The 17630-nt window shown below is 59.7% G+C and overlaps 1 protein-coding gene and 1 long non-coding RNA gene across 3 annotated transcripts in view; one reads left to right on the plus strand and one right to left on the minus strand.

Annotated features, from left to right (window-relative positions):
• CACNG4 (calcium voltage-gated channel auxiliary subunit gamma 4) overlaps positions 1–14539 on the plus strand; it is a 53366-nt gene extending 38827 nt beyond the window's left edge. For both annotated transcript variants that reach the window (XM_027519245.1, XM_027519246.1), the window contains exons 2-4: positions 5103–5186; positions 9148–9288; positions 11903–14539. In XM_027519245.1, the coding sequence (XP_027375046.1) occupies positions 5103–5186; positions 9148–9288; positions 11903–12423 (746 nt within the window). In that variant the 3' untranslated portion in view covers positions 12424–14539. The remainder of the gene's footprint in view (positions 1–5102; positions 5187–9147; positions 9289–11902) is intronic.
• Positions 13269–16177, minus strand: LOC113878255. The gene is made up of 2 exons (XR_003506954.1): positions 15079–16177; positions 13269–14939 (listed from the first exon to the last, which is right to left on the minus strand). It is a non-coding gene; the product is annotated as an uncharacterized LOC113878255 (long non-coding RNA).
• Positions 16178–17630: the final 1453 nt, after the last annotated feature.

Genomic DNA, 17630 nt, shown 5'->3' on the forward strand with positions numbered 1-17630 from the left:
CAGGCTCCACTTCAGCTCTGAAAGGCTGTAAAGACACTTCCCGTCTTCCAGTCGAGGAGAAGCTGTCTGACCTCTGGATCACACGCTCTCGGAAACTCTGGGCTCCCCGCTCAGACCCCTGTCTTTGTCGTCGCTGGATGACCGTGCACCTGGACAGCTCCAGGTCAGCAGAGACTGTGCCTGTCTTATTGATTATTGCTGCAACCGAAACACACCAATGCGGGCTTACTGCCCACAAGGCAAACGGGGCAGTCCTCTGCAAGGTGGCCCTCCTCCACAAGGCATCAGGGATCCAGGCTGGCCCGGCCTGTGGCTCTACCATCCCCTGGCTGACCGGTGTGGGGAGGAGGCTGTCTGGGGGAGGGTTGCAGCACCTGCCCAGAGCCCTCTCCAGGAAGGACTCCCGTCACTCCTGCTCATGTCCTGCTGGAGTGGTCACACGGCCCATCTGACTGCAGAGGGAGCCATGAGGCCCAGAGCAGCCATGAGCCGGGAAGCAGGCAGTGAGCTTCCAGGGTGGGTCCTGGGTGGGTCCGCTGCCCCTGCTGAGCCCCCAGCACCCAGCACGTGGCCGGGGCTCAGACATGGACGTTGGATGCAGGCGCTGCAGGTCAGAATGGTTCAATGGGGCCTCACGGAGTCACTCATGAGCCAGTGAGCTGAGGCTCCCCAGGAAGGTCCAGCCCAGCCATGCCGCCTCCAAGCCCAGAGCTGCTCTGTAGGAGCGGGGTCTGCTCCATAGGACCCAGGCCGCAGTTTTCAACAGCCTGCCTCCTCAAGGCTGGAGAGGGGACAGCCCGTCTGTGCCAACAGGGAGGTCCCAGTTACAGGAGGGTGGCCACTCTGCAGGGACACCCGGGCTGCTTCTCCAGGATGCCAAAGGCTTTCCTTCACACCCAGGGCAGTGCTCCCGTGCTCAGCTCGGAGCCGGGCCCCTGCCCCAAGGCTTGGGAGAGCAGGGCTTCCACATCTCTAAGCCTCCTCCTTGCATCCTCAAAGGTGTGTTTTTACAAAGATGAGAAGGGCTGAAGAGCCGGCTTCCATCTAAGCCTGAGCCAGGGCCTGCGTGCAGGTGCAGTGTCCTAGGTGGGAGGGGGGCAGTGGCGTGAAACCCAGGTTGGGGCCCAAAGCGGTGTGAGGGGCGGCCCTAAACTGCCCGTCGCTGATTTGGTCCTGCAGGGGCCCACCCCCAGAAGCAGGCAGAAGGGGCCCCAAAGGTAAAGGATGGGGACGTCTCCCCAGCGGCTCCCACCCTCCTGCTCAGAGGTCCCCGCGGAGGTGGGGGTCCTGATCCCCAAGCCTCCAGCTCCACAAGCATGGAGCCTGTGTGCAGTCCCCCTGGGTGACCTTCCCAGTGCCACGGGTCAAAGGCAAGAGTAACAGGAGCGGGTGATGCTGTGCGGGCCTGGGGGCCGCTCTGAGGAGCGAAGGTGGGCAGAGAGGTGAGTGTGGGCACATGGGCGTCAGCGAGGAGCACGGGGGTAGCGACGGTGAAAACGCTCTGCAGGCCCAGAGGAAGCGCGTTGAAGGTCGTCATCACACCACCTGACACAGGGATCGAACCTGTGTTTCTGATGTCTCCTGCCTTGGCAGGCAGATTCTTTACCACTGGTGCCACCTGGGAAGCCCACATCTTAATAGATAACACAGCAACCGCCTGATTACCGAAAGAGGACACACATGAGGGGAGCGGGCTGGGGTTTGCTCTTCTCACGTCAGCCATTAATTTTCTCCCTGTTCAGTGCCTTGGGGCCGATGCTAACAAAGTTGGATTCAACAGGGATAAATGTGAAGTCCTTCAGACTAAACACTCCACAGAAACAGGTTGGTGGCAGTGAGGCTGGGAGGCTGAGTCTCAGGGACAGCGGTCTGGGAGCAGAAGCTCACGATCCAGAGACGGGCGGGGCAGGGCCCTGAGCTCTGGGGGGTCAGACCCAGCCCCGGCAGGGGGCTGCTGTGGGGGCTGTGCTTCCGGGTGACCCGGAGCCGGGAACGAGGCTGGAGACAGGCCGGAACCATTGATAGACAAATGGCCGAAGGAAATGGGGAGATACGACCTTGGGCATATCCACTAAGGGCAAGTACCCAGGTTCTCGCCTTTGGGGGCAGGGGGCAATCTTATCAGGCTCCCCATGTGCTCTCTGCAGCACCCACTTTTTTAGGCTGGGGTCAGGGGAGCGGGCTGGTGGGAGTGCGGTCGGGCTTCCAGCCCGTGATAAGGTCAGGCAGGGGGACGAGTCTGGTCCCAACTGTGGCAGCTTGCCAGCCACCTCCCATGCATCCTCAAGCCTCGGTCCTCATTTTTGTGCAAATCCCGGATGGCTGGAAAAACAGCTGGTCCTTCGTCCCGTCGGACACAGTTCCTCTCTTTGATAACTTGAAGGGTTGACACATGATAGATGATGGATTCTTTCATTCCCAGAGGTTACATGTAATTCCCACAAATGGAGTTTCATGGAGGCAGGTTGACTTCTCAGGAATTTGAAGTTAAAGCTGTTTGCTTGGGAGGGGAGAGGTGCCCGCCACTGGCTGGGGGATCAGGGTAGGGGGAGCTCCACACCAGGGGTTCTGGCAGCCTGAGGGTTTGGGTGTCTCACCGCACGCCCAGCTGGAAGACCCTTCTGCAGGTGCAGTAATTCGGATCCCTGGATGTCGCCCAGGGGCCCCGCAGCTGATGGAGGAGCAGGAAGGCCCACATGTCCGTTCGCCTTCTTGCAGGGCTGGCCTCCAACAGGCGAACCAGGAGTGTCACGCTTCCTCTCGCACGGCAGCTCACCTGTGCTGGTCCCAGGGCTGCCTTGATGAACAAAAGGACACAGTCATCTCACAGTCTGGAGCCCCAGGGCCCTGCACCTCTGGGGGCCGCGTAGGCCCCCTCCCAGCCCAGCCCTGGCTGGCGGCGCTGCCCCTCCGTCCCACCCCTCGGCTGGATGGTGAACCGTAACCACGCGTGGTGACACAGACACCTAAGGCAATGTGTGAAAAGTGTGTTAATATGTTGGACAGTGTGATTCTTATTTAAAATCTCTATCAAATAGAAAATAGTGCCCTAAATGCAGAGTGGAGGTTGGCGAAATGCATTGGAAAGGCCTCCGGAGCTAGCGTGTCTGGGTGCAACGATGCTTCAGGTCTGTTTTCTTCATATGCATTATATTAAATATATAAATATACGGTTTTCTCATTTCTGCCAAAACACAGCGTTAGCATGATCCGTGTGGGAGCAGGTGCTAGTTCTCTAGTCCCTGTGCTGTTTCCTAAGATTTTCAGCAACTTTTGGATTAGTATCAGCTTATTACTTTTTATTAAAAAAAGGCTTTTTAAAAGTTAAATCCATAGGTATTGACCCTGAGAGGTGTGTGCATATGTTATTACATGAAAAGAGCAGGTGACAGAGTGAGGTGTGTTGTATTATCCCTTTTTCAAAATAGGGGACACAGCCATTCTGGAAACCAGCATGGGGTCTCGAAGAACAAACGCAGCATCACGACCCCAGCAGCTGCACGCCCAGGCATCTAGCCCACAGAAGTGTGACTTTGATTCACCTCCAAACCTGTTCGTAGCAGCATTAGTAGAAACAGCTGGAAACCACAGGTGTGCCAGCTGGAAATGCCCCAGGTGTCATAGGCTGTGGCACAGCTGTGCCATGGGCTACTGCTCTGCAGTCAGAAGGAGCAAGCTGGTGATACCACACAACGGGTGAATCTCGAATTATGCTGAGAGAAAGGGCCAGTCCCCACAGGCTACGGACTGTCTGAGTCCAGTCATCTCGGTGGTTGCCCTGGGTCAGGGGCGTGGATGTGGCTGTGGGTGGCATGAGGGGTCCACAGGGTGGTGTGTGTCCCTGATGAGCATTGTCAGGACCCTGGTTGTGATGTCATCACTGGAGGAAACTCAGTAACAGGGACACGGAGTCTCCCTGCACTGTTTCTTACAACTGCATGTAAATCTAAATTACCTCCAAGTAAAAAGATCAGTGTTTCAAAAGCAGGGGAGCCTCACAGACATGTGCACAGCCCGGTGTGCAACACAGAGAAAGAGGTGGGAAGAGGCACGACTGAGCGCTGGCCCCTGGAGAACAGCTCTGAAGGGAGGTTATTGTCAAACTCTTAATGATTGTGCTGACGAGCATGGGGGACTTGTGATTTTGTTTAGACCCATAAAGCAGACGATGAGATGGTTGGATGGCATCACTGACTCAAAGGACATGAGTTTGAGCAAACTCTGGGAGACAGTGAAGGCCAGGAAAGCCTGGCATGCTCTAGTCCACGGGGTCACAAAGAGTTGGACACGACTTAGCAACTGAACAACGACAAAACTAAAGTAGCCCAAAACTGTGCAGGGGGTGGGGGGGAAGGGCAGAGAGCGCCACCTCGCCCACCATCCTGGAAACACTGGCATGGCATCCCCCCAACGCCTGGAATTGCGCGCGGCCCCGTCTGGCCCCCGCGGCCCCCACTCTGGCCACCCTGACACCAGCCTGCCCGGTGCTGCTCCCTCTTGTCACAAATGCTCACGGCTCACCCCCAGCTCAGCCCCTCGCCACCGAGGGAGACCCGCAGAGTGAAGGGGGTGATGTCTGGGTCCACAGCAGCACTCTCCCCTGAGCCATCACCGCAGGCCAGGAGGCATCTGCAGGCCTTTCGGTGTCAGCTCAGGTCCCAGGAGAAGAGGCAAGTGTTTGTCCCCATTCTACAGAGGAGATGAGGTGGGTAATTAAGTTGTTCGTGCCTGAGTCACACAGAGCATGCCATCGAAGCGTGTCCCACTTAGGGTGCCATCCCTGACACCCTTAGCTGTCCCCCACTGTCCTGACCAAGGCCAGCCTGCCCCACCGGGGCCCTGGAGACCAGCACCCCAGCTCTGAAGGCAGCAGTTCAGGACCCAACGGAGGGATACGGCCAGCTGTGGGCACATTGCCTGCTGAGTGGTCTGCCTCTGTGCGCCGACCCCCTTGCCGAGATCCCCGTCATGCCTGGGTTGCCCTTCTGCTCCCCCGAGCCCAGAGCCTGCCCAGAGCCAGACACACACAGCACGCAAGTCTGGGTGAACAGAGGTGGGGGCCCTCGGGACACTCACACAGTTCTTTTCCTCTGCTCCCCCAGGGATCTATAAAGGACACTGCTTTCGGATCAACCACTTCCCAGAGGACAACGATTACGACCATGACAGCTCGGAGTACCTCCTCCGTGAGTGTCAGGACCCTGCCTCCCCCTGTTTGTGGGACGGGGGACGAGAGGCAGGCAGGCGCTGGAGGAAGGATAGGCCCCGTGAGGGCAGAGGGGCCGGTCTCTGGGTGCTCCCGACACTCCCCTCTGACTCAGGATACTGAGTTCAGAGGATGGGGTATGGTTAGCCTGCTGTGACACGCCGGTCACCCCCATGCAGTTACTGGCTGGGAGGACACACCAGCTCAGGGCTGGCAAGAGGGGAGGAGGGTGGGGCGTCCCGCTGCCCGGGGCTGCTACAAGTTGCTGTCTTCAGAGGAGTTGATCGCAACAGCTGGTTCTGAGGCAAGGACGTTAGAGACATTGGCTTGCCCAGGCCCAGCATCCCTGAGGGGCTGAGACACCCCAAGGATACTGCCCGGCCAGCACTGGACCTGCCCACTTCTCCCCACCCCCACCCAGCAATCTATTCTTGACAAGTCAGATTAAATCACACACTGAGACAGCCGGTGAGTGCCAGGCAGCCTGTGGGACCAGCCTCGGGTCCATGGGCCTCAAGTCTCTCCAGCACCAACTGGTGGAGCCCCCAGCTCTGCCCCTGAGCCCCCTGCCCAGGTCCTGAGATGGGGCTGGCCCCCAAACTGGAACCAGAGGTCAGAGGACAAACCCAGCCCCACGCCCCAAATCCAGATCTCATCCCTGGGCTGTGGCTACCTCCCTGGGAGGAAGGATGGAGCCTCCTTCCTCCAGGGGAGGAACCTGGAAATGGAAAACCAGCATGGTTTTGAAGTCGTCTCCCCTTCCACATCAGCCCAGACACACGCAGAGCTGCTCCCATCCCCTCCCCCAGGAGCTGGGCCGGCTTCATTTATGGAGAATCGATACCAGCGTCCACAGAGGGAACACAATTCACTCTGCACCTGCTTATGGACTGTTTTTTCTAAGAGAAAGGACTCTGGTTCTGAGTCATCTCGTGAAACAGAACAGCATGTGGTTCCCATGGAGTCCAGAGCCAGGACCGGAAACAGTGTTACCGGATCTGCCTCCTATCCCTGCCCTCCGCTTCTCCTCTTCTTCCTGCCTGTCTGCTCTCTCTGCTTTCTGGGGGTCAGTACTGAACCGAGCACACGCCTTCCACGGGGCACACTAGGGGATGGCATTGGCATAGAGCGGGGCATGAATAACACCATGAGTTGCGCGGTGTGCGGGCTGCACAGCCATCTAGGGTGGCCACTGGTGCTCAGGCCTGACTCAGAACCCGCCGGGCAGGCAGACGACTCCCAAGGCTCTGGGGCAGGTCTGCTCCACTGCTGATCCTTGGGACTGTGGGGAAGGGGACACCAGAGAAGCATCCGTTCCCTCCCACTTCCCACTTGAACCTGAGGTTAACTGGCGCCAGCTCTTCCTCTTTACCTCCTGCCGTGCCCCCACCCTGGTCCCCAGAGGGCTGGCATCTCTGGATGGGCCCCAAGACACGTGAGCCCAGAGGTCAGACGTGTGGCTTCCTGGGGTCCCTGCCAGAAGCAGAGGAGATGCTCAGACAGGAAGAAGGAAGGGCGTTTAGTGAAGGACTGATTACAGAGATGTGCAGGGATGGGGAAGGGGCAGTGAGCACACAGGCGGGAGCAGCAGAAGGACCTCTGGCCCTTGGCCTGAGCGGGTGACAGAGGCAGGTACGGGCTCCTGGACCAGAGGAGCTGTGAGGCCCGGGCCGCCAGGCAGGATCTGTGGCTTGACAAAGGAACACAGCCACCTCAGCCCCGTCCTCGTCCTCAGGAGGAAGCCAGGGCAGTAATGTCTCCAAAGCCAGAGTGAAGGGACCCCAGTGATCCGGTCCCTGGTATCAGCCACCCAAGGCCCAGAGCAGAAGGGAGAAAGGTGGCTGAGGACCAGGAGCAGTAAACCGAGCCTGTGCCACCCACTTACTGCCCACTTACTCCCTGGCCTCAGGCTCACACTGCCCGCAAGCCCCCGGGGTGCCCAGTGCCAGGCTCACTGCCCGCAAGCCTCCCGGGGTGCCTGGGGCCAGGCTCACTGCCCACAAGCCCCCCGGGGTGCCCGGTGCCAGGATCACTGCCCACAGGCCCCCCGGGGTGCCCGGTGCCAGGATCACTGCCCACAAGCCCCCCGGGGTGCCCGGTGCCAGGATCACTGCCCACAGGCCCCCCGGGGTGCCCGGTGCCAGGATCACTGCCCACAAGCCCCCCGGGGTGCCCGGTGCCAGGATCACTGCCCACAGGCCCCCCGGGGTGCCCGGTGCCAGGCTCACTGCCCACAAGCCCCCCAGGGTGCCCAGGGCCAGATGTGAGGCTGGGAGGGCCCAGCAGTGGGTTCCCACATGAAATGAGGGCACATCAGCGATGGAAGCTAACAACCCGAGAAGGAAGTGCTTCCTCCATCGTGTGCTGTGGGGTTGACCGGTGGGTTCATTAAGGAGCCCAAGGAAGAGAAGGGTGCTGGCTCCAGGACTGTGACCTCGAGTTTTGGTGGAGTGGGGAGGGCAGAACTGATCTCCATCAAGGGGCTGGTGTTCCCCTCAAAGGCTGCAGAAACAACGAGAACTGGCCCTGAAGTTGAGCTCCAGAGAGCAGATACCCATAAGCTTAGGAAGTAGGCTGAGGAAGAGCTGGGCAGAGGGAGTAGGTAATACTCCAGGACAGGCCAAGGTCCCGGGCACTGCGGCCAGCCGGCCTGTGTGCCCTGATCCCCCTGCCATTTCTTTCCCGCCAGCCCAACTGGCCTCTGGAATCCCTGTCCCCCTGCCTTGGGCCTGGCCCCTCCCCTTTCCCAGGCTCCACATTTTAGGCTCGGTGGGGGGTTTCTGTGCTAACCTCAAAGTGCTGGTGTCGGGGCTGCCGGAGCCCACGCTGTGCCTCTGGGCAGACTCAGATCCTTGCCAGGGCTGGATGTGGCCAGGAGTGGGCTGGACATCAGCCCGGCTCTGTGTAAGACCCGGCCTGCCCCTCGGTTGGCGCCTGCATGTCCAGCGCTCCAGACAAGCCCATGTGGTGAGGGATGGCCCTCACATGACAGGCAGGCAGGGTGCACGAGGGCTCTGGGCCCGGCCGACCTCGGCGACGTTAGAGGCTCCAGGCTTCCCCGCCTCCAGCCCCTCAGACCCACCGCAGGACCAAGGCCTTGAGAGGGCCCCGGCCGCTGTGCTGGCCAGCGCACATCAGAGGAGCGTTTCAGAAGCCCACAGGAAACCTCCCCCAGGGCGGGGGCTGCAAGAAGGCGGGGGCGGGGGGCGGTGCGGTGCGGAGAGAAGAGCCCCATTTGATGCCCCACACAAACCCCTCTCTGTGCAGCAGGGCACACACTGGTGGGCTGACAAACAGGGAGACAAGCGCTGCCTTCAGAGGCTGAAAGCAGCAAGCCCACTCAGCTGGCTCGCAAAGGGGTCCTCCCAGCGCTCCAGTCCCATGGGCCGGCCTTTCCCCCAGGCTGGGAGGCGAGCTCAGGGCTCCTTTTCCACCCCGCCGCCCCTGCCCTTCCTCCCAGCCGGGCCCTCCGGGAGCCGACGTATCCCCTGGGGCCCTACTAAGTGCTCTGTGTATCTTAGTCCACAGATTCTCACACAACCTTGACAAGGTAGTGTATTCTTTTCCTAAGGCCGTAGTAATAAACCACCACAAAGGAGGAGGCTGTGAGGGGTCGTCCCACAGCTTCTCAGTGGGCTCTCTGGGGGCACTGAGGGGCTCTCCTCCTGTCTGGCTGACAGAAGTGTGACCCACACCCAGGGAGAGTCTAAGAGAGACCCGGGCAGAGGTGACTCCAGGCCACTTGGCATACAGGGGAATGACCGCAGGCCAGGGCCATCACTTGCTGGTCCAGACTGCCCCCCACCAGCCACTCCCTCCCTACCTCGGGTCTACAGGGCCAGAGGGGAACCTTCAAGGTCAGGGGGCTCCCCTGTGCCCCACAGGTGGGCCCGTAAGGAGGGCCAGTCTCACGGCCTCTCCACTCTGTCTCTGCCCGCCAGGCATCGTGCGCGCCTCCAGCGTCTTCCCCATCCTGAGCACCATCCTGCTCCTACTCGGCGGGCTCTGCATCGGCGCCGGCAGGTTCTACAGCCGCAAGAACAACATCGTGCTCAGCGCCGGCATCCTCTTCGTGGCCGCGGGTGAGCTGTCTGCTCGGGTCCCACTGCACACAGTGCTCCCCCAGGGGTGGGGGGAGCAGGCAGGCAGACGGTAAAATCCTTGTGGGTAACTCACCTCAGCAGTCCGGGGGGCGGGCAGGGAGTGAGGAGCAGAAGCCCAGTGGGTATCAGGCCTCCTTCTGGGGTGATAAAATGATCAGGAACTAGATACAGGTGGTGGCTGTACTAAATGACATTGAAGTGTGCACTTTTAAGGGTTAGTTTTATGTTCTATGAACTCCACCTCAATTAAAAATAATAATAGCTAGTCCAGGTGTGCAAAATACCACAGAGGAGCGCCTTACAAGCCTGTCTCAGGGGAGCCTGGCTCAGGCGGGGGTCAGGGAGGGACACAGAGGCACTCTCAGAAGCCAAGCCCTGAAGGAGCTGCCCACGTAAAGACAGGTGAGGGGCACACAGCCAGAGAGGGTGCAGCAGCGGGGAAGCCAGCATGCCTAGGGCAGGGTGAGCGAGGAGGCGAGGGGTTAGGGTTAGGGATGAAGCCTCCCCTGCCCATCCTTACTGCCCGTGTCTCCTGGCCAAGAGACACCACTCCCTTCCCGGCGGCTCCAAAACGGCTTCACACTCGCTTGTCTGAGCCCGGCTGCAGACAGCATACTATATGCCCCGCTGCTGCGGACGCGGAGAAGACCCGTCCGGTGGAGAACCCGGTGGGCCTGAGGTGCTGGTGTGGGCAGGGACTGGGGCGTCTGAGGGGCTCAGCTCGGCCACGACCTCCTCCGGCCCCCAGGGGGCCCCCAGGAGTGGGGAGAACGGTCCAGCCAAGGTCCCAGGGCTGCTTATTGGAACAGGACACCTGATTTCTTGGCCTCGTTCCAGCAGATCGATGCCAGAAATGTAAGGAAGTGCAGCAACTCTTCCCTAAATTGTCATCACAGCTCCTGGCACTGTCCTAGCAGTGGCGTTTTCCTTGCAAAGAGCCTTTTCTCTTCCACCAGCCTGTGGGGAGGAGCGGTACAGGGGAGAGGTGAGCGCGAGGCCCGACTCGGCCCAGGCCCGTCCGCTCCCTGCACCTGGCCGCTGAGCCCTGGGTCGGCCGGGGTGCCCTGAGGGAGGCAATGAGAACGCCAGGTGCCTGCGGCCATGCCTCCTTCCCTGCGCCCACGGGGCCTCGCCAGGTGCCTGGCCCACACAGCCCAGCGGTCATCCTCACCCCCATCGCCTCTCATGGCTTCTCTTGGAGATGGAAGGTGCCTTTCGCTTCTTTCACAGAGCTAGGGCCAGCGCAGTTCAGGATTGGGCTCAGAGCCTCTTGGCCAGGAAAGAAGACTTCCACTAACACCAGCACCAGGTGTTCTGTAGGCCAGCCCATCATCCCGGCTCCTGGGGAGGCAGGTGGTGGCCAGGTGGCTTTCCTGAAGTCACACACTGCCAAAGTCATGGCTGAGCCCAGGGCTGTCAGCCTCAAAAGCGAGGTGCCCTAGGCAGCTGCCTGTGCCCCCAGGAGGAACCACTTCAAAGGCATCTCCAGATGCTGCGACTCACCAGAGGGTCCGCAGAGACAGAGTCCCGAGACATTCAGCTAAAAACACAGGTCCTGCCAGAGTGGAGAGGACAGGCAGCCACAAAGAACAAGGGCCATGGCAGGCAAGAAGGGGATTCTCGTCCATTCCCGTTTATTCCCAGGATCATGGGCTCTGACTGTGGGCACAGAGTCACGTGCAGGGGCCAGCAGTGAGGTGAGACAGGCCCATGAATAATTCCAGGTGGACTCTGATCCTCAGGACAAGTATGGTCCAAAGGCTGGGAGAGTGAGAAGAGGACTGTCTTGTCAGGGCCCCGCCTCCTGGGGGGACTGTTAAGTGAAAAAGCAAGGGGCCAAAGAGTATTCTGCAAAGAAAAAAATGGAAGAGAGAGACAGAGAGAGAAGGACTGACTGTGGATATAGAAAGGACAGAAGAAACAAGACAATAGCTCCCTTCAGGGGAGGAACTGGGTAGCTCAGAGCCTGTGTTTTATTTTATTATTCACCAAAACTCTGTACTTTATTACTCATTCAAAATTAACTACTTTTACTTAAAAATTAGCAACCAGAACAAAGACATACCACACAGGGGAGCGGCCACCTGAGCCCTGCTCCGCCCATCAGCCCCTGCTCCGCCCACCTATCCCTGCCCCGCCCACCAGACCCTGCTCTGCCCACCTCCCTGCTCCCCCCACCAGCCCTGTTCCGCCCACCAGCCTCTGCTCTGCCCACCTATCCCTACCCTACCCACCAGCCCCTGCTCCGCCCACCTATCCCTGCCCCGCCCACCAGACCCTGCTCTGCCCACCTCCCTGCTCCCCCCACCAGCCCTGTTCCGCCCACCAGCCTCTGCTCTGCCCACCTATCCCTACCCTACCCACCAGCCCCTGCTCCGCCCACCTATCCTGCCCCACCCACCAGCCCTTGCTCCGCCCACCTACCCCTGCCCCACCCACCTCTCTGCCCCGCCCACCAGCCCATGCCCGGTCCACCAATCCCTGCCACGCCCACCTCCCTGCTCCGCCCACTTGCCCCGCCCTCCTCCCCCCACCCCGCCCCCGCTGAGGGTCTAACCTCTCCCTCCCGCCCCCTCTCCGGATCCACTTTCAGGCCTCAGTAATATCATCGGCATCATCGTCTACATTTCCAGCAACACGGGCGACCCCAGTGACAAGCGCGACGAGGACAAGAAAAACCATTACAACTATGGCTGGTCTTTTTACTTCGGAGCCCTGTCGTTCATTGTGGCCGAGACCGTGGGCGTCCTGGCGGTAAACATTTACATTGAGAAGAACAAGGAGCTGCGGTTTAAGACCAGACGTGAGTTCCTCAAGGCCCCCTCCTCGTCGCCCTATGCCAGGATGCCGAGCTACCGGTACCGGCGCCGGCGCTCGCGGTCCAGCTCTAGGTCCACCGAGGCCTCGCCTTCCAGGGACGCGTCGCCGGTGGGGCTGAAGATCACCGGGGCCATCCCCATGGGCGAGCTGTCCATGTACACGCTGTCCAGGGAGCCCCTCAAGGTGACCACGGCCGCCAGCTACAGCCCGGACCAGGACGCTGGCTTCCTGCAGGTGCACGGCTTCTTCCAGCAGGACCTCAGCATGCTGAGCCGGAGGACCACGCCCGTGTGAGCCCTGCCTGGCCTGTCCGCGCCAGCCTCTCCCCAGATCGGCTGCCTAGGCCCCATGGGGCCTCTGACCGCTAGGACGGACGGAGGACAGACTAAAGCCAAACCCCACCCTCCTGGGTCCCCAAATGCTTGGAGGGCTGGCTTGGAGCGAAGCCTGGGGGAGACAGGAACTGGAAGCGAAATGGCTGACTTTATCCCCAAATGTGGCTTTTGATGCCGGGGCGTCCTGAAAGCTCCCAGGAGGCCCCAGAGCACTCCGGAGGCAGCATGGCCGAACCCACCTGGGAAGCAACACGGAGCCATTATCTCCTCTTGGGAACACATCCTGCCTGAAGAGCAGCGTTCCGGGGCCCCCTCCCTGCCCGGCTTCCTGGCCCTCTGGAGCCTTTGGTCGCTGGTCAGCGGCTTTTGGACGTGCGATTCCCGTGTCTGTGAGCCACAGGCGAGGAAGCTGAAGCTCGTCCCTGCCTCTCTGTCTGTCTGTCTGTCTCTGGCAGCTGCCAGTTGTTGAGATGGCCACGATCCTAAGGACAGAGCCTGTGACCACCTGGTGCTTTCGCCTTGTGCTGTCCTTGGCTGCTGCCCTCGGCCTGGGGTCTCTGAGGCCTGTGGAGGTATCTGAAGGTGGGGGGCTGAGCGTAAGTTAAAGGCTTTCCTCTTCACTTCTGGAAGTTTCTGCTCACAGAAAGGGTGGAATACGCTGACTGTACTTCAGAGTCTGGAAGATTCTACGGTCAGAGGAAAGGTGGCCGAGCGGCCTCTTACTGTGTCCCTTCCCACCCCTGCCCACTGGCCTGAGGAGCAGCACTGTCTCTCCTAGGGGGTCAAGCTGGGAGGGATAGACCCTCCTCCCAGGGGTTGGCAACAGGAGCCTGGACTTTGTGCAAGAAAGGGAGACTTGAGGGTGAACAGCGAGGAAAAGCCCCATTTCCCGGGTGGTCACTCATCAGAAAAGCCAGGACACTCGTTCCCTCTTGAAAAGTAGGAGCAGCCCCTGCCCCACCCCTGTGACTGTTGTTTATTCTGCCACCACCCAAAAGCATCGGTGAGGAAGTGCGGAAGCAGCAGCTAAGTGGACGTCCCGGCCCCGGGAAGGGAGGCTGGCAGGTTCCACGGCTGGTGTTTTTCTAGCTGTTTCTCCCCTAGAAGCGAGCAGAGAACCCGGAAGTCTGTCGGTCTCAGAGGATCGCTTTCTGGAGCCGACCCTCTTTTATACAAATGCGGGCTTTCTAATGACAAACCCTTTCTTACTTTTTGAAACTTGGCGATGGCTCTAGAGCAGTTGTCCGTGATCCCAGTAGCTGTCGTACTTAGAAGTGACGAGCAAACTCTTACCTCAGCCGCCTGCTCACGGACCCCTGGGGCGGACTCGGCCCCAGGAGTTCAGTCTGGGTCACGTTCACTGCTCTCCTCTGCCGCCCCCAGAGGGTGCCCCAACCTGTCCCGCCCCGGTGACCGCGTGCCAGGGCCCCTCCGCTTGCTCGAAACCCTTCCCCTGTGTCGAGGTTGGCTTTGTGTGCTCCGTCCAAGCATGTGCGGCCGCAAGTGCTGGAGTGTCCGGGCTCGGCCCGCCCCCACCCTCCTTCTCCAGGCCCTGACACCGTCTCACCAGGCTGGAAGGACAGGGCGAGATCTGGGGGCCCGTCCCCCAGCAAGGTCACCTCGAAAAGCAGGCAGCCTTGTCCTTCCTTCCATGTCAGCCACTTCCTCCTGCCTTCCTGGGAGCATCCATCATCTCATGGAGAAAGCTGTGTTCCAATGAATCCTACCTCTCACCCAGTCCCAGCAGAGAACATGGGGCCCACTCTTGGGACCAGGAAAGGGATCGGAGGGACGGAGAGCAGGGAGCAGAACACCTCAGCGCCTCTGGTCGTCACAGCCTTTCTCCACCCCCCACTCCTGCCCGGGCGCAGTCGCCCCCCGTCGAAGCCAGCCCGTCCCTGCGCCCAGGGGCTCTGGGCGGCCCGTGCCTGTCCCCCGCCATGCCCCATGCCCTCCACCCTTCCATCCTGCCCTTGTGTCTCTCCAGTTACATACCTGTGAATCCTGTACTTACTACTGGTTTGGGGTTGTTAGTTCTGTCTTTTTTTTAATTAAATAAAAACATTTTTAAAACATTCTCCTCTTGATGTTGGGCGGGGAAGGGGAGAGCTCCCTTCAAGTCCTTGTGGGCAGTCAGTGTCCTTGGGTCTGGGAGACCCCCAAGAAGAAGGGGAGAGGAGGGTGGATCCTGTGCTGGCCAAGCCCAGTTTCTCTGCTTCTTGTCCGGGCCGCTGGCCGCCTCCCTGTCCCCACCATCTGGGTTTAGGCTCCTGGGTGGGTCCATGGAGCTGCCTGTTCACAGAAGAGGGACAGGCCACCCCTGTGTGGTGTGGACATCTGAGAGCTGAGCAAGCCAGGCCCATCTTCAGAACCTGCAGGACGCGTCCGGCCGGATGGAGCCACCCTCAGGGGTGCCAAGCTGCCCGGTGGGCTTCTGACAAGTCCAGTAACCAGCCTCCTTTCCCCTCCAGATTCCTGGATGAATGAGAAATAGAGGATCACTGTCCCCAGGTGTGAGCTTTATACCTAGAGGAGGTGGACAGGAGGATGTGGCTCCAACCACAGGCCAAATGGGAAGAGGGACCCAAGGGGCCCTCTGACGAGGACGCCGCACCTGCCAGCCTGTTGGGGTAACGCCAGGCCCGTGCCTGCAAGCGGGCGCCGGGAGAAGAACCCACAGCAGCACCGGAGCCCTGGCGCCCCTGCTTCGTCACAGCCTCCTTTCTGGACGGATTCCGTGAGTCTCCTTCCCAGGAGCCATGGCCTTCTCTGGGCTCTCGGAGTGGAGATGCACAAGCCTCTCAACCCTCTTCACGAGAAGGCCACTGTTGTGAGTCCCGCAGGGAGGCTGGGGGCCTGGTGCCCCTGCATCCTGGCCCATGCGGCCGCAGGAACCGCCCCCCTGGCCTGAGCGTTCAGCCCTGGCCTTTTAACCGTCTTTCCTCCTGCCCAAGATGGGTCTCCGGAGAAACCGATGTTCCCAGATGCGCTGAGCTGCCGGGTCCTGGGGTGGGGGACCCGCCCCTCCACTGACCCGGCTGAGCTCTGAGCTCACAGCTCCAAGTTGGAGCCAAGCCACCCCGCATCAGCGCCAGGCACCAACAGTTCTGTTTATTCTTAGCCCCGAGGAAACTCTGGCTCAGCACAAGCTCGTCCGCTGTCCTGGGCAGACGCCCGTGCGGTCTGCATTTAGTGACACGCTATGGCCTCTGTCCAACGTGGGGCTCTCGCCGTCATGCATTTCAGTTCAGCTACAAATTCTGCCTCCATAACCTGCAGGGTAAAATCTGAGGGAACTGATGTAGAAGCGAAAGTTCTAGGGCCCCAATCAAGAACCCCAGGCCCCTCCTCCAGCCCCACCTCACCCTGTACCCATATCACTCAGACTAATGACATAGCCAGCCACCCTGAGTGCAAAACGGCTTAATCAGTTCAAGTGTATCTCTCACCCATGGGGTGGGTGGGAGATGCTCTGCTCCCCACAGTCAATCACGGGTTCAGAGCCCCACGCTGTGCAGGCTCTGCCATCTTCCCAACACGAGCGTCTAAGGTCGCCCTTGGCATTGACCTCCAGTGGGCAGATGGAGAAGGGAAAGAACAGGTGAGCTTGAGTAGAGGGTGCTGTAAGAAGTTTTAATGGACCAGGAAGCTGTGGCTCCCCCTTCGGCCCACGTGCCACTGCCCAGAGCTCAGGGACACCGTCACACCTGAGAGCCAGAGGAGAGGGGACGTGCAGTCTAGCCCTGGCAGGAAGGAATGTCGTTTGGGGCACAGCTGGTCACTCTCAGCTCTGGGTCTGTGTCTGGGTACCTCCCTCTTTTGCCTCCCCTTCCCCGATCTTCCTGGGAGTGCCTGCTTGGAGCTGACCCCTTTACTAGGACTGCATTCACCGCTATGCGTCCTGAGTCCCTCCCTCAGCTCCAGAGTTGAAGTCTGGCCTCTTTGCTCTGGATGCCACATCTGTAAAATGGGTCCAGCAACCCTCTTCCTGGGTTAAAGGAGCAGGCTCAAGCTCAAGCCTTGACCCAAACAAGAACCACAGAATTACTGGATGCCAGGACCAGCATGTGAAAGTGAAAGTCACTCAGTCGTGTCCAACACTTTGCAACCCCATAAACTATAGCCCGCTAGGCTCCTCTGTTCATGGGATTCTCCAGGCAAGAATACTAGAGTGGGTTGCCATTCCCTTCTCCAGGGGATCTTCCCAACTCAGGGGTCCAATCCAGGTCTCCCACTTTACAGGCAGATTCTTCACCATCTGAGCCATCAGGGAAGCCCAAGAATACTGGAGTGGGTAGCCTATCCCTTCTCCAGGGGGTCCTCTCAACCCAGGGATGGAACTGGGGTCTCCTGCATTGCAGGTGGATTCTTTACCAGTTGAGCCACCAGGGAAGCCCAGAACCAGTATGGGCAGCAGGTATTCAAGAGTTCCCTCATTCAATGTGCTCATTACAGAAGAGAAAACAAGTCCAAAGAAGGAGGCGAGGCTGGTGGGAGGGGTAATAAGAGGAAGGAAGGGATGTGTTTGAGGATTTCAAGCCCAAAGGGAGACAGCACTCGCCTGGCAGTTCTCGAGTGGGGCATCTTTACTTCCCTGGACAAGTGTCTAGGGACATTCCTGGTTGTCGGGACTGGGAAGATGTGCTGCTGGCATCTGCTGCTGGGAAGATGGGTGGAGGCCAAGGATGGTTCAGTCGCTCAGTCGTGTCTGACTCTCGCGACTCCATGGACTAGAGCCTGCCAGGCTTCTCTGTGTGTGGGATTTCCCAGGCAAGAATACTGGAGTGGGTTGCCATTTCCCTTCTCCAGGCTAAGGATGCTGCTGCTGAATATCCTACAGGGCACAGCCCCCCCACCTCCCAAGAATATCTGGTCCAAAATGGCAGTGATTCCCAGCCTGGGTTTTTCGGGGATGGAAACTGAGACCCAGAAAGCGTGAAGATCACACAGAGCATTTCTGGTCCTTGCATATAGGCTGTGGATGTACCAGGAACCTCAGTCACTTATACTTGGTGTTTCCTTCCTTGCAGTGAGCCAACAGTTTTGAAAACAAGTCAGGGGAGGAAGGAAAGGCTTCCCTCTGGGGCTGTTGGGAGAAGGGACAGACTTCACCTTCAGCAAACATCCATAAACTCCCCCTTGAAGGGAGCTTTCAGGAGTGTTGAC

Source organism: Bos indicus x Bos taurus, chromosome 19 (genome assembly GCF_003369695.1).
Source record: "Bos indicus x Bos taurus breed Angus x Brahman F1 hybrid chromosome 19, Bos_hybrid_MaternalHap_v2.0, whole genome shotgun sequence".
In the NCBI taxonomy this organism is placed as follows: domain Eukaryota; kingdom Metazoa; phylum Chordata; class Mammalia; order Artiodactyla; family Bovidae; genus Bos; species Bos indicus x Bos taurus.